This window comes from Falco rusticolus, chromosome 3 (genome assembly GCF_015220075.1).
Source record: "Falco rusticolus isolate bFalRus1 chromosome 3, bFalRus1.pri, whole genome shotgun sequence".
Taxonomy (NCBI): Eukaryota; Metazoa; Chordata; class Aves; order Falconiformes; family Falconidae; genus Falco; species Falco rusticolus.
In genome coordinates this window covers 70,812,797-70,834,105 of record NC_051189.1, presented here as the reverse complement: position 1 = coordinate 70,834,105, position 21,309 = coordinate 70,812,797, and the positions used below count along the sequence as shown (strand labels likewise).

Here is a 21,309-nt window from a genome sequence, read left to right as displayed (position 1 = left end):
CTTCTGTGTTTGACTAAATCATCGGTCTATTTATTTACTTTCATACTTCTATAAGCCTCCCAGCCACCCATAGCTCTGCTTATAACTAAGAATATTTTTATGCAGGAGGAACTGGTGGGTGACCTGAGCCTGACTTCAGGAAGGGTATTTCATCCATAAAGGGCAATGTGAGGAAAATGAGCAACGGCTGTAGGAGAAAGAGTCAAAACTACGGAAAGCAGAGAGAGGGTTGATAAGTATAAAGACTTGACATGCAAGGATTATTACAATTACATGGCCTTAATGGGAAAAAGCCAGGCATAGAGATGCCCACTGAGGTGGCAGAGCAAGTTGCTCATTCAGAGAAATGGGCAACAAAGAGAAATGACTAGCTATGATTTCTGCAGGGCACAAACGCCAGTGGTGTCAGGAAGGCCTGCGATACAAGGGTTACACAATGAGAAGGATACGAGATTTGTTCAACAGTCTTTGCATTGTGTTCAGAGAGGAAGTCGCAGTCCAGAAATGGTGGAGGGGGACAAGACGTGCCCAGGATATAGAGGCAAGATAGAGAGAGTGTGGCACTGGCTGGTCCCCAGGGAGGTGCCTGATGCCCAGCGCTGGGGCTGTCCCTGAGCCCTGCAGCTACCCTGCTCCTGGCTGTGGTGGTAGCATGGGCCCTGATGGACACCACGGGGACCCCTCCATCCCTTAGGGAGCAGCCAGCCCTCACAGCACCCTGACAGGTGTTTCTGACAGCAGATGCTGGAGCAGCAGCAATATTGGCAACCAAACGGAGAGGGGTTTGGGAGAAAAGGAAGGAAGGGCCCCTCTTGTCCATGGTCAGCATTCAAAGATATCCCAAACTGTTTTGGAAGCTATACAACAAGGAAGACTGAAAGGCATGATCTGAAGAGATTCTAGTCTTTTCCAAGACTGTGAGGACTGTTCAGAATGTGGAAAAACAATTATTAAACGAATCCTGAGAAACAGGGTCTGCCGGTCACGTGATAATGTCCTTTCCTCCATGTCAACACTGAGCAAATGGCTCAGGCTGCTACTCTGATGTCACCACTGAGTGTAGCATGACATAAAATAAGAGTTTCCAGTCATTGGCACACATTTTCTGAAGCAGTAACTAGGTTAACCAGGGTTGCCTACCTGAAGTCTAGCAAGGTGGGTTTTTTACTGCTAATATTTAATTTAGATGTCATTTGCTCATTTTATATGCCTTTTAAAGTCCAAGCACAGTATGCAAAAAAACCTCACCACACGCCTTAAGTACATTCAAAAAAGTCAATAAAATGCTATCAGTAAACAAAATTTAAACTGAATAAATCAGAAACTATGTAAAATATTTAAAAAACAAAATTAATTGCAGAAAACACTCAGGCCACTTAGCCTTCCCATCTTCCATGTCTTGGTATCCTTTTGTCCCTGGGTTAAGTCGTTCCAGTGGACCTTTAGGGCTATTAGAAATGGAAACACAGTTGCCACCACAGAATAAAAACCTGGTCACTCACTGACAGAGCGTGCATATAACCAGTATAAGAGAGGAAACAATAGACACATATGGAAGTGCAGAGGGAGCAATACAAAAACCCAATCAGACAATACTGATGCACATGACTGGCAATGGCCTCAGAGTTTCAGTGGCCCAACCATTAGCAGGACTTTGGGGAACAGAGCCAGAAAGAGGGTTTTTAAAAATAAAACTCTTGAAAGTAGACAATAAAACACATCTGTGAGTGGATGATAGAAGCAACACAACATTTATATGAAAATCTAGTAAGTAGATGATGGAAGCCAGTTAAGGATCTAGCTATTAATCTTTATTCTCTACCCTCCAGCCTACCCTGCACCTTCCTACCCCCTCCACCCACCCAGCTAGACTACAACCTGTAAACCTATCTTTACACATGACTTCATATTAGCTATGGATTCCAGTTGAAAGGAAAATATTAAAGTGTGCTGGTAAGTACAATTTGTAATAATAACATTTGGCCTACTCTTGACACATCTTTGCAACCTCCACATTTCCTCTCCCCCATGTTTAGCCTTCACACTGCATTTCATGAACTTCTCAGGGTTCCAGCAACCAGCATGCTTGCTAGTGAGGCATATGAGACAGCATTTCAGAACTCAATGACCTGACTCTATAAAAGTACTACAAAGTCTGAAAGCTAAATGGTAATCCAAATTATTTTTAAAAAGTCTTAGAAAGGAAGTAGTGTTTTAGATTTACATCTGAATGGCAGGCTCTTAAGTCAAGATATTAATGGGTTTGCCTTCCTGAAAGTCTCATCAGAAATAATTTCTGACTATATTTACACTACTCTGAAAGAGTTGTCTTCAAAGGAGCTATGATGATACTGTCATATGGTTCTCACCCATCTCCATCCATGCTGCTATCTGGCAAACCATCTAAGGACAGCTTGCAGAGTTTTGCCTGATGATGTGATAAATGACAAGGAACACTAAATGAGGGTGGCTCTATAAGCACTAAAACATGTTCTGGCTTGGCCTGAGCCTACACTTGCAGCTTTCCATCTCCATGGACCACAAGTCTCATTCTGAGGTCTCCTTTGGCCAATATAATTGCGCAGACACAAAAAAACCGGAGTTACCTGGTCTGGCAAGCACCAGAGAGGTATGTCTGCACTGGACATGATATTGTCTAGTGCTGAGATCTTTGAGCTAGCTCTAAGGGTGTTGGGTATGGGTGCACAGTGTCTTATGCTGCTACACAGAGCTAACAGGACCCTGAAAAAAAGTTAGTTGTATAGGGATGTCAAGGCACGAACTCTAGTAAGCTGTGCCTCTCAGAAGGACTAATTCACATGGGCTTACCTACAAAGTGGCATAGCCACTCTGCTTATTGCTACAGGACCCGCTTTAACATCTGTGTTGTTTCAGAGTTCTCTGCAGAGAGCTTCACCCTGTGCTGTAACCCAGCAGTGAGGTGGTAGCAAACTGAGAAGAGAAACTAGAAGTCTCCCACACTGTTCTCTAGCCTAAAACTATTTGTCTTCAAAGCCCTATGCAATTATATTATGCCAAGCTAAATTCCTCATTCTGTTGGATAAGAGGTATTGTCTTTCCTTTAAAACATATCTGTGTTTAAAAATAAGAAAGTAAATCATTTTCTTGACAGTAAAGGAACATGCTTCCTCTCAGAGATGGTAATCACTCATGAAGCCGAGAACAAGTGTAAACCAAGCCAAAGTTCATGCCTGAGGGAATGCGTTCCTACCTCCCATTCACTGCAGCAGTGACTAGCACAACATTACTGCTAGTACCTTCTACGGTCACTGCAATTGCTAGCAACTTTTGAAGTAAAAATGCCATCTTTCCTATGATGAAAACCAATCTTATTTCCATATCCATGGAAAACTTGGGTTAACGTGGAGCTAAACTTATACTAATTTCTTTCTCAGTCTCCAACATCCAAACACAATTTAACTCAAGAAAATGAGGTCAATGAAAGTCCATTCATTTTAGCGTAGGATAATAGAATTTGATCCATTGGGGACTATGAGGGTATTTCAACAGCTGGTACCAGGCTGGGCCGAGGAAATTCTTTGCTGCAGAGTGAGGATTGAGCAAGCACAGTGCACAAGCAAGATTAACATCACTGAATGCAAAAGACAATGCACATATCAGTCTACTGGATTAGATGGGCCCAGCTTCTTCCCTGCCACATGCCTATATTTACAGTGATGCTACATGAGATTTATCATGTGAGCTAACCAAATGCAACCAAGCAGAAAAGCCTACCAAATCAGAATGATTAAAAATGACTAAGCAAGCTGGAGAAAGATGAAGATCCACACTTAATGGCTCAAAGTACTCTGGGACTTCCCCTAGCATTGGACCAATATGTCAGCTGTGGTTTGTGGGAACACCTACAAAACCAGCCACTGTGTGTGTCTGTGACCATGTTGTCTGGTTCTGAGTGTACCTCCACTATCACTGGAAACAGTGGAACTCTTCCAGTGCCAAATGCCTTCAGGAGAAATCTACCACTCAAAAAATTCCCCTCGTGTCACTTGTCATCACCAGCTCCCTGGTTTTCTAATCAGTTTTGCTTAGATCAGGAGAAACATTGACTCCTAGAGGGATGTTCACTTGAATGGCATCCAGCAATAGAAAAGCCATATAAGATATAGTTCCTGAAAGCAGCACAAAGTCTATAGAGTCCAGCCCTCTTTGTGCAGGTGACTGACTCAGCCTAATGGCTCTGACATTGTGAGGTCTGACAATACAAACAACCCACAACACATGGCGTAAGTACCCAAGGAGTATCAGACAAGATATGAAACATTTATAACTAAGGTCCCTTTATTTGCCATTACTCAAAAAAATAGGTATGGAATTTAGAGCCAGTCTCAGAATTAACGCTTAACACAGTGTTGCACTGGAAGGTTCCCTTGATCTTCAAAGGTGTCAGGAATTCAAACAATTTAAGAGTCCTTTTGTTTTTCCTGAGTATAGGCTTATCCTGAAGTAAATCAGCTACTCTCCTTCTCTTACAAACCCCATCTTGTTTGCAGGAAACTAAAGAGAAAACTAGCTAGCACAAGAAGGTCCGTCCTCTCACAACAAGGCATAAAGAGGAGATACAGTCCTCCTTCAAGACTCAGCAAAGGTCTCCCAAGGGTCAGAGAGATCTCCAGGTTATCCAAGAGGACATAAAGCACAAAACAGCCTGAGGTATTTGCTAGAGGGAATGAATGGAGTCCCAAGGAAACAAGGGGAAAAGAAAAAAGTGAAGCATTGGTATAAGCAATACATCACAATGAAATGGTCTTTCTGGCAATTCAAAATGTCAAAAAATCTATTCAAAATAATCCACTGTGAGAACAGGTAATGTGGAGGAGAGTCAATGTGCAGCTGTTTCTCCAAAAATGAGTTCTGCAGGATCTCAGGAATGAATATATGCAGGTAGCTTGCTTGAAGTCTTGACACTTCCACTAAAATTCCACTGATGCAGTATTTTAGCACTTGGTTAAATAATGACTTGCAGACAGCAGGTCTTCCTTCAGAGATTTACTTATGTCAGACTTAAGCAGCAGATCTCTTTTTCCTTTTTTCAATTGCTATATTGTTATGAAGACGGTAAAATTACAGAGCAGTAGAGAGTAGAAAACATTTCATGAACAGTTCCTTTTTGGCTGAAACACTCTGACTGCTGTAGTAGTTTGAATATGACAGCTCAGTACAGCCACAGACACAAACTTACCTGTTACCCACTATGCCCATGAAGTTTCCTTCTCAGTGCAAGCCACTGAATATGCTGCCCTAAGAAACCTAAACAAGCCAAATGCTTATTGACAATCTAATAAGCCATGACTGAACTACAGCAATAGATACCCTAAAGACATTTTGTATGTTTTCAAAAATAAGAAGTTCTTACTGCTTTTTCAAGAAAGAAGTCATTCAAACATTCATTTTCAGAGGACAGGACTAGGAGTGCTCTAAATCAGCAGAATATGTCTTTAAAAAACAAACTTGTAATTGTTAAAATATTCAAATATGTTCGGGACTTCTCAACTCAAGGCATCAGCTTCAACCCTAGTTAAGCAGAAAACCACAGCTTAAACCCTATTATATTTGTAACTCAAGATACAGGTTTCATCACAAACTAGAGGCTTGAGGATAATTTGAAAGCTTCTCACTATTTCCATACTGGAAATCAATATATACATCATACCAAGAAAAGTGGTGGGAGTGAAGAGACTGAGTCAAGGAAGTATAATTCCATGACTGTTGATTTAGGCATTTTATCCTGTTCTCAACGTAGCCTCTCAATTTTTATCAGTAATTCAAATATTTTATTTTACTTTTCCTATATCTGTTCTAAATATATCCAGTACAAAGGACCTGGTGAGTCCAGTGAAAAGATACAAAGATGACGAAGGCACTGGAGCATCTCTCAGAGTTAAAGCTGAGAGAGCTGGGGCTGTTCAGCCTAGAGAAGAGAAAGCTCAAGGGGGGATCTCATCAGTGTGTATAAATACCTGAATGAAGGGTGTAAAGAAGATGAAGCCAGCCCTTTTCAGTGGTGTCCAGTGGCAGGATCAGAGGCAATGGTCACAAACTGAAACACAGGAGGTTCTGCCTGATCATCAGGAAACATTTTTTCACTGTGAGAGTGACCAAACGCTGGCAGAGGTTGCCCAGGGATGTTGTGGAGTCTCCATCCTTGGAGACAGTCAGAAGCTGTCTGGACATGGCCCTAGGAAACCGGCTCTCGGTGGCCCTGCTTGAGCAGGTGTGTGGAACCAGATGACCTCCAGAGGTCCCTTCCAACTTCAACCCTCCTGTGATTCAATGAGACTATGGTTTAAGTTTAAGGGAAAGCTTCAGGCTACTGGAACCAGCTAACAAATGAAAGAAGACATTTTCCCATGGAAATGTAACCAGCATAGGCCATAATTGTAACAATGAAATCAAACATATGACTTTAGTTTCAAAATCAGTTAAATCTTGTTGTGGAAAATTTTTCCTTGCTTATGTAAAGTAAAATCTAAACAACATATTTAAACCCAAAAAGCGGAACTTGTCAATCCAGAACAAAGCTGTAGCTGAGAGATTTTGAAAAGAAAACTCTGGGAAAATGGAAATGTTCATGAGAGACAGTGGGGGAAAAAGGGATGCCTGAGAGTCCTGGTACATGCACTGCAGTAGAATCTTGGCTCCTCAGACCAGAAGCTTTGGTTCAGGTAAGCAGTACTCATACAGCAGTGTTCAACAGCATTACAGTGCAGATAATGCACTGAAAGCAAGATCGTTCTTTGCTTCCTTATCCATCTCAAGTTTTAATTTCTTGTATCACAACTGTAATTTTCTGCGTCACTGGAGACATGCACGTCACATCAGAAACAGGTCTGTAAGCTATGCAGCGGGGACTGCCGCACCACTCAAATACTATAATAACAGTCTGTCCTGTACAGCCTAGTCTAAAGAATTTAATGAATGAATCTAAGGAATCTGAATCAAAGTAATAAAAAGTCCATGTATGTTATTGAGCTAGGAGATCAACAACCATGGACACAGTAGTAGAAGAAAGCTGGAACAGACTACAAGTAATTGAGGAAAAATCAGGCTGGCTGGGAGGAGTCCTTTGTTGCTTTCTTCTTAAAAGGCATAAATCCAATTTCCATTAAAGATAAACATTGGTGGGGATTGGATCACACCAAACACACAAATGAGTAAAAGGAAGTGATCCACTAATATAAATGCTAAATCAGAAGACAGACAGAAACCACACAGTGTGTGCTATGCTGCCAGAACTGAAAAGAATTATATATAAAAGATTTAATTGAAGGGGATAAATGGGTTAGAAGGTAGAAGGGCAGCTTGGTGAAAGTGGCTGGGAAATCCTGGAACCAATGGTTCTTCAGCAGCAGCAATCCAAGGCACAGCAACATGAAGACAATGAACCCAAAGAAAGGAGACTTCAGTGCTCCTGGAGAACTGGAAGGAAAAATCTCAGAGAACAGATATCTAAGGGAAGGAGGAGCTGGATGTTCTTTCAGCAAACCACTATGAAGCAGATAAGTGGAAACTATCTCAGTGGCAGTGAAGAGTGAGAAATACAAACAAAGACCATCTTAAAATCCTCAGTTCTTCAATGACTGGAAGCTCAGAAAATATTTTAAAAAATGAATGAAATAAAGCACAAGTGTATATGGAGAAACAAAAAACCCAATGTATAGCATAAGATGTAGCAAGAAAGCAAAGATTATGAAAAGCATGCTGGAAGTCCTTCAAACATACAAGGTTGGGAAAAGTTTTCTGCTACTCAGCAAAGAGGGACTAACAGATAATGCAAAAAAAAGAAGTTTAAGTGTATATTGCCTCTTTTTGCTTCCGTCAGCTAGGATCAGGCAGATACTGCCACTAAACACTAGCAACAAGGTTAGCACCTCAGGTGCTTGGACAAGTTTAGTTGCACCTGGTGAGACTCATTGCAGTGTATTCTGAGAGTGAGCTGAAGCATATTCTGCTGTACTAGCTATTAATCAATGAGAAATCACGATGGAAAGGGGGGATTTTGAAAGATGCAAAGAGGACAAACATGGAGCTTTTCTTTATAGAAAGCATGGGGAGAGAAAACCAAAGATATTAGGACCACTAAGCTGAGCTTCAATCCCCAGACAAATACTGGACAAAAAATATCAAACAACTTATTTGTAAACACTTATAGGTAGTAAGTAGAAATCAACAGATCTGTCAAGGATATGTTGCCATGTTACACTAAATTAATTACCTTCTACAAGGTGGACATATGGATGGAAAGAATAGCTATTACATGTCTTCATAACTTTAAAATGGCTATTCCTACTGTCTCATAATCTTTTCATAAGTAAACTGAAGAATCTTGTTGGAAGGGAGTCCAAGCTTACTTAGGAAACCATAAGCTGAGAGAAGTTATCAATCATTTGCTGTAAAATGGTAGGATGGATTGCACATACCCTAGATTAATCTTGAAAAAAGACAAGCAGAGCAACAGGAACGATTAAAGAAAATATAGCCCTTGCAGGAAAAACAAAGGAGCAGGGTAGGGCTGGTTTGTCTAAAGAAGAAAGGACTGAGGGAAACATGGGATACCTTCATGGCTGTAAAAGCTGAGGTGCCACGAGAAAAGGGAATAAATTGTTCTTCTCCAAAAGAAGGGCTTAAACTGCAGTCAGAGAGCTCCAGCTTGGATATTAGGAATTGCCAAGGAAGATGTGGAATCACTCACATTGCAAATTTAGGAAAACATTAGACAAGTGACCCCCGAGTTTAGGCATGGCTGGTTCTTTACTCAGGAAAGTCCATTACAGGCCTGTTTCCTGAAGTCTTAAGTTCTGCGTGGAAGCAGATGAACTAACATTTGTAGACAAATTTCTCAGACTCTACTGTAATTCAGTTTAAAATCCATATATAACTTTAGTCTAAGGCAGGTCAAACAACTTGTCCCCATACTTGGCTGTCACTAATTTTGGAATGACCTGGATTACAATTTAAATATATTCAAAATTTCTGTAAATTTTATATTTATTCACAGTGTTAATCTATAACTCCCTATATTCCTTATTTAGTCATCCATAAAGGTATCAGATTTTCAGCTTTCAAAATGAAATGAAGCTGGAAGTAAATACAGAGAAGGCACTGAAGTCTGAAACAAACACAAAGAGTCAAAATTATACTGCAAGGGAGATTTTTGTTGCGATGACGCTGGTTTTTGTGTGTTTGCATTTCTCTGCATATGTGCATGTGTGCATAAACGCAAAACACACGTTTGTGCATGCATAAAATGTCCAGATGGGAAAAATAACAAGCTATTGAATTATATTACTTTTCATACAAATTACATAATGAAGGACTTAAAATACCCCCATGTCTTGAATAATCAAAAAATTGCTCCATATTTAGGTCTCTACATTTGCCACCTAAGACTGTACTCAACAACATGTTATCATATATTAGGAATGCTCATGGCTAAAAGGATTAACGTTAGCGGATGGTACATTGAAGGAAAGTTTGAGTGGCCGGCTGATACAAGTTTAGTCACTAAGGACTGAACAACGAGGAGCTCTAAGCCCTAGTTGTAACTATTGGTCTATCTACATTGGCATAACTGGTTTTCCTTACAGGTGATGGGAAGCTTAAGTTAGCCGTCTCTCAGAAAGGATCTGAGGTGCTAAAAGAACAAGGTGCTATTCTTTTTACATTTATTTACAGAATTAATACCTGTACTAGAAGGGAAAAATTTAAACAATTGACAAAAGAGTCTGTTTTGAAGTGGAGTGAGACCACCATTTTTCCGTCAGTGGAAAAAGTGAGAAGAGGCACTAAAGGATGTATTGTCAAGAGTGGTAAAGGAAGAGAGGCAACAATTAACCAAGGTGGAACATGGCCAAGACAGAGGCCCAGCAAGCTCAAGTGGTCACAGCCACTAAGTGCCACTCCACTCCCACAGGAGCTCCACCCAAGGCAAATTTTCATCAGGGCCAAATGGCCAGCACAGCTTTCCTGTAGCAGTCGGATGCCTGTCCGTCTAAGCAGTGGTTCAGATCCACGCTGCCTTATACAAGAAACCTAGTGGGACTGGAACATTATTGCTGCAAGCCATTTTGAAGTGCCTATCGGAAAAATGGAAAATGACTAAATGCATATGGCTTGGGGGGACCGGGGCTATTAATAGAACCACTGTCAACTGATAACAGAGATACAAAGACTGTAAACCAAGTAGACAGAAGAATTGTTCTGAAGCCAAAGGAAAACATTTCTAAGAATGAGGGAGGGTATCCACCACACTGACTTAAACTGAATACTAGAACAATCTGTCTCAACAACCAGATCTAAATTTGGAAAAGAACCAGGCCTTTGCTTAAACAATTTAACGAAGATGAATTGGCCATATGCTTCGAGGTACTAACCTGTAACGATCACCAAAGAGGGAATAAATCACTGATGAATAGTCTCTATCCCTAATACCTAATTCTCTGAAAAATTATTTTCATACTCAAAATCAATATGGTGAGGTCACTCCACACCCTTTAATTGGTTATTGATCTTTATAAATACAACATTTGTGCTACACACTGAGTATTGCAGAGTAGCTACTGAAAGGACATCTAGTGGTAAGTAAATGAGTATGTCTAGAAATCACAGGGACTGTTGAAGGTGTGCAATTGTCATGGGAATTGCTGAACTATTATGGGTTGAATCTGCAATGTCATCTATGAACTTATGTGCCCAATAGCACTGTTCATGGTTCTTAAAAAATGGCATTCTTACAAGCACCTTTTAAAAGCCTGGAATTTAAGCTTAATTTCCTTAAAATTCGCAGAACAGTCTTTTAAACAAAAGATGCGCATTCCTGTGTATCGTAGATACACCAATTTGAGTCTCCTGAATCTCCACTGCATCCATTTTAGGAGTATCAGCTGAAGAGAACTCATTACAGCTATGGTTTTGCTTGATATTCCAGCCAAATTTCAACTTGCTCATCATCATTCCTTGGGTCCTCCATTTTGCCACTCCACAATATCCTAAGCTATTCCTTCCCTTCTCAACTTTCTCTCCTATGAAGGCAAACAGTCAAAGCATATAAATTCTACACATTTGAGCTAATTTTACTCTTTCTTTTTTTTTTTGTCCATCCAACTTTACAGCCACTTCTTGCCCGTGCTTATTCCAAACCCCTTAATATGTACTAACAGCCTTGTGACCAGGAGATGCCCACAACAGAAAGCTGTATTCCAGATGGAGTCATGCTGGTCTCATGCAGGGAGGGATTACAACCTTCCTGCGTAGTGACATGCTGCCTCTAGGCAAACAGACCAAAATCCACCCTTGGCTTTCTTGTTCATGTCAACATATCGTATTACAAGCATAGAACAATTTTCTGACCACTGTCCCTCTTTGATTATGGTTTTTATGTTCTCTTTCCCAGGTTTCTCTTTTCTATTGAACACTAGTTCCTTTGGATTAATTTTCCCTGAGTGAATTCATACGGATTTGCTAGGTCATTTTTTCCAGATATAAAATTGGATTAAAAAAAAAAAACGTAACAACTCTGTATGCCACTGGTCTGTTCTCTGTCCTCACAATGTTTATAACAGCTCCCAACTTAGTACCATCCTTTAATTTAAAAAGCCACAAACAAGCCATTTCTGCTCTTCTATCCTCTTTCATCACAACAAAGACTGAAACACTGAGATGGATATTTTTGTTTGCTTTTTTTGGTGACTTCCTACCAAAGTTTTTGTTTTACAGATTCTGCCTTATTTCTCCACAACTACAAGGAAGTAGATTGTGACGTCCATGAAGGAGGCTGCAGCTCCTGCTCTTACCCAAACATTAGCACCTATTCCTCACCCAGTTATTTCCATGGATCGACCCTCCTCCACTCCACCCTTCTGAAGCTCCAGCCTGCTCTCGTCTTAAAATGGCACGTAGTTTCCTTCCTTTACTATAAACAATGTTTTCTGTAACCTTAGTTTCATGATGTAAACACTTAAAAATAAGAATGATGGGAACACCAACTATGTGTTCAATTAGGCAATTTGGGGATTAAATTAAACAAAATCTCTCAAAACATGGAACATTTCAGAGTAACGAAGTCTGGCTTTACTCGTTTTCCTTTCATCCCATCCTTTAAAAGAAAGGGATGATGAATCTTAGAGACTCTGGCAGAAGAGCAGTAAAGGCAGCTGAAGACAGCTTATTGCTTGTGAATCCAAGAGAAATGAAAGTAGAGCTCAGAGGAAGAGGACCTTACACTCAGGTATGTGTTCAAAGGGAAAGAGAGGCACTCTGTACACTGCAGGATGCTGGAGGCTGGGCAACCAGCTGCCACAGTTGACATGGGAGGCTCCTGCTATCAGTAATATCACCATCTGTAATCTGATGTCAGCTTGTAAAATGCCCCGCAGTCTGCCAAAGCCTCCTCAAATTGGCATTTCTTTTATACCAAGATATATTTTCTAAGCAAGAAGCCAAGCAACAGATACTATTCTGCAGTCAAAACCAAAAAAAATATAGGCCTCCCTTGTATACACTGTGCATAATAAGGAACAGTAACAGGCAGGAGTAGTAAAGGAAAAATAACGTTCATAAAACCATACTTCTGTTTATTTCTGCAGTCCACCTATAAGTTTTGGTCAATTATACTCCTTCAAATAGGCTTCTTTCTTCTTCTTTTTTTTAAATAAATGCAGAGAGAATTTTAATTGTTAAATCCCTAATCTGGATTTTGCTCTTGTGAACTCTTCAGCAACAGAAGAAACTAAAACTGTCTGCAAATTTGGAAGAATTTTTATTATGTACATCTGAACATGCACATTTGGCTTTCATTGTGCCGTGTGCCAGACGGCTACAAAACCAAAGCATAGCCTAGCACAGCCTTAGTCAACACTTCAAACTCTGGGTCTCACTTATCCTGAAAGACAGTGACCTTTTTGGCCTTCCAAGCAAGCCCTTGTATGTCCCCTTGGCATACAGCAAATACAGGTAATACAGTAGCTGCTTGACTTCCACATCACATTTAAACAGGCATTGTGAACATGCACGACGATAGCTTCAAAAAGGGAGTTCAAAGTATCTACAGGTACTACACCTGTCCCCAGCCTCTTTGCTGGTTTAGGGCTTTTGCAGTCATGTTTCCCTGTTTCCTAGAGCCTGCTGAGGAAGGGCAGGAGTTATCCCATTATTTGCTGAAAAACACGCAAACAGCATAGGAAGAAATGCACAAAATTTCCCATGCAACATCCTGTGCACAAAATAAGTTTAATAGAACTTTTTTTTTTCTTTCTCTACCAATATGACTTCTTAATTTCACTTTAGGTTTAGTACAAAGCAGCAATAAAGAGACCTACCTTGGAAGAAACTTTTGACTCTGAGATAGCTGACACTAAGGCGCAAGATGGAAAGTTTGTCCAACTTCGATATGATGTCAGGTGGAAAAGGCAGGAGGCTGGCCAGGTGGTCCAGCTCCGCGTTCAGACGGTCCCTGTGTCTCTTCGAAGGATTTGATTTTTCATTCCCAACTGCAGGCCTTCTGTGGTGGAGAACACATTTTCAATTACCTGTTTTACCTCCAGACAGTACAACTGCAGACTGAGGTGCTATGTGAAATTACTTTATAACAGTCATATTTAACCTAGCTTCTATGAAAACCCTTAAAGTTTCTGTTCCTTGTCAAAAAGAGATTTATTGTCCTGTAGTATTACCCATAGTGCAAAGACATGGACATCAGCCTCTCTTTTCACATCTGCCCAGTGAAAAACAGATGAAGAACTGAGATCTCTTACTCGGAACACTCTCACCTTAGGGAAATGGGTACTATCTTCATGTTCTAGTCAATACCAGGAAACACAATTTCTCATCTATGTTGTACAAGTTAGGGTCAGAACAACAGAGGAGAATTACCGTGACTAATGCATGAACCCATTCAATACCCACTGTGTTAATTCAAAGCATCTTAGTTCCCTCCATTCAAAGACTCAGTTAACCTGTGGGTTAGGAGATAATTAAGAAAAGATCCTGTCTTTCTATATGATTTTAAAAAGTATGGGAAGCAGGGTGAAGAGATGTTCTTTCCTCAAGTTCAGAAGTCCTGTGAACATTCTAATATTTTCCTGCCTACACTAGTAATAACAAGGATAATTTGGTTTCTGTCTTAAGAACATTGATATTCCTCCCAAAACATTCCTCCTGAGGCACCTTCTCCAGAATAAGAGACATTGAGACAAATCAAGGACGAAAAGATGGAAAAATACTCAAGAATGGGAAATGGTAGGCAAGGGAAATATGGGCGTGCTAACAGTTTCCACTTTTCCCTCATTAAGGCAAGGATCATAAACTTATGTAGCTTAGCTAGTGCTCCAGTGAAGAATCTGGGTAAAAATAAGTATTGGTAGCACTTTACTACTACATTTCCAGGCTCCACATATTTACTGTATTTTTCAGTCATAATTTTAATTTTTGAGCATTAGTATTTCACAAGGTGGTTAAAGGGTTAAATTACAACATTTACATGTCCCCTTCCTAAAAGTGCAATATTAATTTATCATTGTAAGTGTTATTAAAAAAAAATCCTGTGCTTTAGGAATTAGTTTTAAAAAGATCAATGTTTTGTACATTAGGTTTGAAAAATTCATTGCTACTTTTGAGAGCCTCACTTCATTTTAACAGGACAAAATTATGGACAGAATGAATGAAAAAACGTTTGAGGCAGGTATCAGTGAAAAAACATAATATCTGCTTTTTCACTCAGAATTACCAATACATGGCCCTTCAATAACACAATGAGTTGCTTTCGAAGACATGGGGGAGGTTTTGTTGATTTGGATCAATAAATAACTTTCCCCTATTAGAGAGAACAAATATGGAACAAATAACGTAATCAACGAAGAAGGAATACTCTTCACTTTTCCAGAGTTAACTGTTTTTCAAAAAAGGGCGTACATATTGGGCACTAATTCCTTGAAGAAAACTGTGAAGCTCAGCCATCCTCACTGCGGCAGCAAAAGGGTATGTGACCTGTGGAGAGGAGTAATTTTATGGGAACATAGTCTGTAGTTGAGCAGAAGCTATAGAACATAAGCTTTTACTAATTGCTCTTTACATCTGACAAACCAGCTGAAGCAAGGAAGCAATTCGTGACAGAAAAAAAAATAATTCCCATGAGGAAAGTTAGACTGATGAGTTCAAGGGGTAAAAACTGTCAATACCAACATGGAAGAGAAATAGAAATTGCTCAAGCCTATTTACTACACAAAATAGTGACTGTTGTGTACCAGAACGGAATGGTTTGAGGCAGTTATGGGGATTGCATTTGTACTGAGCACAAGGAACAATTTTCTGGAGATTGCAGGGAACGGTGTAAAAAGACTACAAGAGAAAGTTCAGAACAGAGTCTTCCTGAAAATTCAAGGAAATGATTCAGTAAGGGAGTGAATCCAAACAAACAGGGGTTTGATGTAAATGGTAATTAGGTGCCAAGTGGATGCAATTTAAAACAATGCAAGTTCCATGGAAAGGCTAGCTTAGCTATCCATAAACAGAAAAGGGCAGGCAAGGAAAATCTTCCATGGGCTGTTTTGAGGCAAATGGCGATTTTAGCCCTTATTTTGAGCTGAAAGTGGATGGTGCTTGTTGTGTTTGTGTTAAACTCTGGATTCTCAATCTGTGTAAACTAGGTCGGAACACAGACGCAGCACTCACTCTATTATACCTTTTACCCTGCTTTTCATACACTTACTACAGAAAAGTAGCAATTAATGAAGTTGGCATTTCCTTCTTTGCATCATTAAACAGTCCAAATTCTGCTCAGCAGTAACAAGTATTTGCACTTGTACAAGATGCTTACCACCAGTCCCCATTCAGCAGGAACTGAGTGTGGGAGCTAGTGCAGAGAATATTTTCTGTTTCGGTAGAACGTAAGGCATTGAGCCATTTGCACGGTAATGATTCAGTGTGCCCATGACACACAGACCACCACTAGTGTAAACCAGTTTGGTGAGCTTGCAGAGGAATTTCCTGCAGCTACTGCTCCGCCGGCTGTTCACTACCCTCTGTGGGAGCCCTACCCTGTTAACAAAAAGTTCACTCTGAGTAAGTTTTTAAAGTATGCTGAAGTGTTCAACCAGCAGATGACCTAACCTGAGAAAAATCTAATCATTTATTATGATGGCAAGCTTTCAGTAAGAAGAGAAGAAAGAGACCATGAGATGCAACAGATAGGATAAATGCAACATAACAGCAAAATTATGATGATGACCTTACTGACCAGCACCCATAGCCACCGAGCTGTGCTTGGGAATTGCACAGGTACCCTGGCAGAGCTGAGCTCCAGTGCCCGCTGTATATGTGCAGATGTTCACCATCTCCCACAAACCAAAAGGACTGAACAAGAGAAAGCTGTTTGAGAGAAAGGGGGCCTTTGCCTCCTTCTACCTCTTCTGGGTCTTCGCCGCAAGGAAAGGTGAAAACAGAACTAACAGTCAAGAAGACATCACACCAGCAGAGCAGATGAGAGGTGGGATAGTGTGATACCAAGCAGGAGAAAGGGCTGTGCCACAGAGGGCCTTGAAGTGAGAACTAGGAATCAGGAGAGAGCTGCACCTCCTGAGGTCTCTGTTTACCCTGGCACTGGTACAGTTCTGGCTGAAGTGGGCAGTTTGAAGCAGTTACAGACACACTCAGAGCTAGGGCAGCTGTAGCTTGCCTGTAAAGAGCTGTAAAACATTACAAGAAATGTTTTGTGGAGGGAGAGAGTTTTATAAGATGCCAGGGTTTCAGACAAAGAAGTGGCTGAAGCTCTCAAACGGTAATTCTATTGAAGCATTGCCTCAGCGTTTCTAGTATAAGTATTCATTTTAGCACAGTGATATTAGTTTGAGGTTAAAAACAAGACCTCTTTAGCTTTCAGATGCTTGAATTGCCAGTAAAATGTTAGATTTCCACAGGAAACAAACACTTGGTAGAAAACATTTCCTTTAGTCAAAACTCAGGTTCTCTGGCTGAAAAGCCTATCTGATGGAAATTTTTCCATCTGTCCAAGCTCCAGGTGTTTGAATTGAGTCCATAAAAGCTAAAATTCTTTGGTGTAGACCACATCTAATGGGACTTGTTTGGAAGCTTTCTGGGGCAAAAGGAGAACAGCTTGAGGGATTTATTTGCATGCATGTATAAAAGTAGAACTTGAACCCAATGTATTGTTTGAAGAACGGCAACCTAATGAAGATAGACTCTCCTAGTTCTGCATAGAGAAGACTACCGAAACATATTAGCTCCTCACAGTAAAACAAGTTTTCCACATATTCTTCCATGGTCTTGTGGATATCTGCATTCTTCCATGGAGCTTTTCCATAGATTTTCATCACTGTTCTGTAGAACTACCTCAGAATAGAATTTCTGTGTCTGGAAAACCATGAACATAACGAGCAATATTATTCTGCGATATCCTGGATTAAAAGCCAGCTGCAGGTTCACCACCTGGCTTGACAGCCTGATGACAAAAATCTGACAGAAAGGCAGAGAGCTGGCTTCCTGGCATGTACGGAGTATGGGTAGATGTGAACATCCCAGTTGCCCTCTGCAGAGGGCAAAGGTGCAACTCTCTCCTTTAAATCCTGACCTTCAAAAGGACTAATTCATGAATTCCTACAAAAATTCAAGTATCCTGCTCAGGCTGGCACCTGAGCTGACTTTTTCCTGTGTCAAAAGAAAGTTAAAATCTAGAGGCTATTAAAGTTAAGAAGAGAGGAATCCTCACTAGAACTGGCCAAAGAATTCCCATCAACATTTTTCGGGTGAAAAATTAGGTTTTCTCAACTGAATAAATAGCCCACCCAGAACAGGTGGGGGGCATCTACCATGATTTATTATCAGAATGACAGGAGAAAAAGTAGAGCAAGGCTGTGGAGGAAAATGCACTGTGCTATCAAACAAGAAAAAAAGCTGTAACAAAAATGGTACGACAGATCAAAATCACAGTTAAATATACTGTTTAGTTAATAGGCTTTGTCTACCCTTCTAAATTCAAGATAAATGATTTGAGGCAACATAATAGCAAGGATACCTCAGAGTCCTGAAATGTAAGTTCTGTAGGACTGAAGGATAGACCATGAAAGGAGCTCTGTCAGCCCGTCTGTCTTGGACATTTGGAGCCTCTTTAGATGAGAGTTAGGAAGTCCCCGAGTGAGGGAATGAGCACAGGAAAGGCTTACCAGAGACCAAGCCCACAAACAGATAAGGTTTGAGGAAGAGACCAGTGTTGCTAAGAACTGAGAAATCATCCTCAGCAAGCAGTAAGTAACTAACCACAGAAAATAGAGGCTGTCTTCAGTAGGGGAGCTCAGTGTTCTAATAATCCAAATGATTCCCTTTAACCAAAACAAGGTTTCTTGATCAAAATTGTCTATGTCCTGGCTGGATAAGCTTATGCACAGGAACCTGTACTGCAATCTCACAGCAAAGCTAATTTCAAGGTAGGATTAGCTGCAGTGCCTCCCAAGGTCAAAGTAAGGGAGAATTTGGTTCTGAACTGATTTGAAGGCAGAACTCCAGAAGGGCTAACAGGGACAGTTCCATCCTTTGTTAGCAAGTAGTTTTCTTAACCATTGCATTTATGTAGAAGTCATGTTTGAGAGTTCTAGCTAGCACATATGTTCCTCAAAGTAACTGCAACTCTCGCTTCTTTCTCAAAAAAGTTACAAGCCATAAACAGTTCTGCACAGAGGTAATTTCATGTACTGGAGCGGTTCCATACCTCATGCAGTTTTAAAGTTAAACGCTCACATCCCTTACCTGCACAGTAATGCAGAAATGTTACATACGTTTTGGATTTAACACTTGAGGTTTTGCAGGAAGAACAATTTTCTTATGTCATTATTTTTGTCTATTGAAATCATCACCTATGATGTATTTCACACTAAAAGAAATATTTTAAGTGGGAACAAGTGGTTCATGTGCAAATATTCTCCAAAGTCCAAACAAAATCAACAGATTTCACTCAGAGAAACTCCCTTTTGACTTTAGACCAATATATACAATTTTAAGCCAAGTGGGTTATTTTTAGAAGTTCTGAACAACTGAAAATAGGGAAATCTATTTTAGTTACCTTCTCATCCTTAAATTGTCTGTGAAGGCCACCAGTGCTAGTTCATAATTTTAACACAGTAAAAATGTGTGTTTCATAACCATATAACCAAGTGTAACACAGAATATGTGGGATGATTATATTCAAAAGCTTCATTTCACAGCGTGGTTTATAGCATCTGGAAAACATTTTATATTTGAGTGATAGCAACCTTTTCCCCCTCCCATTTCAACATCTCCCTTCCATTTCAAGGATCTTGTAGTAACAAATTCCCATTGCTCTTTTTCATTTTCTGCTTTGCCTTCACACATACAATTCCTTTCTCCCACTTTTCTCCTAATGAAAGTGATCCCATAGTAAATAGTGGTTTGAAAATGATGCGTTCTTTCTGCAGAAAGTGAGTCACCAGCCTGCTTTTCAGTTGGCTGAACTGACCCACTTTCCAGGCTCGCACATGTTGGACTTTGCGATGCCCCAAGCAAGGCTAAGCCAAGGAACAGGGAAGAGGGGAGCACCATGCCAGCGCACTGGTGCCACTCAACACACAGCTTCTCAAAAGGCTCCTTGACCAGGTGGCAGGGAACAGAGGCACAGAGGTGGCAGCCACCCCTCTGGCCTGTTGCCCAGCTGACATTTAGTCCACCACGATCTTCTGCCTGAGAAAAAGCGCTGTCCTCCGCTTCTCACAGCGGCACACCCTGCAGTACACCATGCTACACACCACAGCCACCAGTGGGCTCCTCCTGGGACACCTAGAGATGGTTAAGGATGGGTTGACCCATGCTCAGCATCCTTCCTACAGCTGGTCTTGAAGAGTGAGCCCCGCAGCCAGGGGTTTCTCACTGCAGAGAAAGAGATTAGGTCTCTCCTGTGTCAGTGGTCCACGGAAGGAAGGGAGTCTTTCTTGTACCTCATTTGTAGCACATTCAGAGGGAGACGCCTCCTAATGAATATGATACTTAACTGTTTCTGAATGGGTTTCCTCCTTTTCCTCCCAGCATATAGGCATTCCCCTGGAGGAATCATTGTTTTGATGCTGAAAAACAAAAGGAATAGGTTTCTTAGTTTAGAGGGTTCTGTGTGTCATACAGCTGCTCAAGATGACAGCACCAAGAAAGTTCAACTGAAGAAAACGTTCTTGGAGCGTCACATTCAACAACACTAAAAAGCACGGTGGCATTAGTTAATATAGAAGCTGAAAGCTTACTCTAATTTCCTACCTTAATATTATTAGTATATTGATGTTTATATTCAATTTTCATTTTTTCAAATTAAGCCTACTATACAATACACGGTATAAAAATGGGTATAAAATACATCCTGTTTGCTGGAATCCAAAATACTTTTTTCCTTGTATATTCACTTTTAAATTCAGCTAAGCAAATAAGAATGAATAATACTACCCATCATCTTCTGCAGGGAGGATTTCACAGCTTTAATACACAGGAATATTGTCTTCCATTACTGACACTGTGATAAGTAGGATGCAATTATTTAAATCTGCATTTTTCCAGGTCCTCAAATCCCAATTTTCAAAGGCTGAAGGGTATAACTGCTGGCAACTCACACAGTATTGTGGCTAGCACTAGGACCTAATGCAGGTGACAATTTTCAGACAAAATTTCACCTTATTATTGCTCTATTTAAGCAAGTTAGCCTTAGAGACGTTGCAAGCTCTGAAACAAGTCTTTGCATTCGGCCTGTTTAAATTTTCTGGAGAGTAGCTGAATATTGAAGTCTCTTGCTTTTCTGTCTAAAAGAGTATTTTAGTCCTGCTGTGTGCTGTTGAGTGGTGGGTGCACCCTGCCCAAGAGGTTACTCTATCTTAAGAGTATTCGCTGCTTTGTGCAAGATCGTAAAATTAAGGGAAACTTCTATGTCACTGAATCAAATCCCATGCTACTAAAGACACATACATCATCTAATACAAATCATGAACTTGATTTAAAAACTTTAGAGGAGCTTTGCTTTTCATTGAAAGACAGATTTCTGATAACTAGAAACCTTTTACTTTCCAGCTTAAAATTGTTCATGGTCATTTTATGCTCATTTGTTCTTCTGCCAACATTGTCTTTTAGTTTAAATAGCTCTTCCTCCTCCATTGTGTTTACTCATTGGCATATTTTTAAATAGCTGTCATATCTTCGGTCAGCCTTCATTTTTCTATTCTAGGACAACCCAAACTCTTTTATTCCCTTCTCATGTTACAAACTCTATTCTTCCTC

At 40.3% G+C, this 21,309-nt stretch overlaps 1 protein-coding gene across 1 annotated transcript in view; it reads right to left on the bottom strand.

Annotated features, from left to right (window-relative positions):
• AHRR (aryl-hydrocarbon receptor repressor) overlaps positions 1-20,116 on the bottom strand; it is a 70,499-nt gene extending 50,383 nt beyond the window's left edge. The window contains exons 1-2 of the mRNA XM_037381488.1: positions 20,049-20,116; positions 13,356-13,537 (exon numbers count right to left, since the gene is read on the bottom strand). Of these exons, the coding sequence (XP_037237385.1) occupies positions 13,356-13,537; positions 20,049-20,110 (244 nt within the window). The 5' untranslated portion in view covers positions 20,111-20,116. The remainder of the gene's footprint in view (positions 1-13,355; positions 13,538-20,048) is intronic.
• Between the last annotated feature and the right edge of the window lie 1,193 nt (positions 20,117-21,309).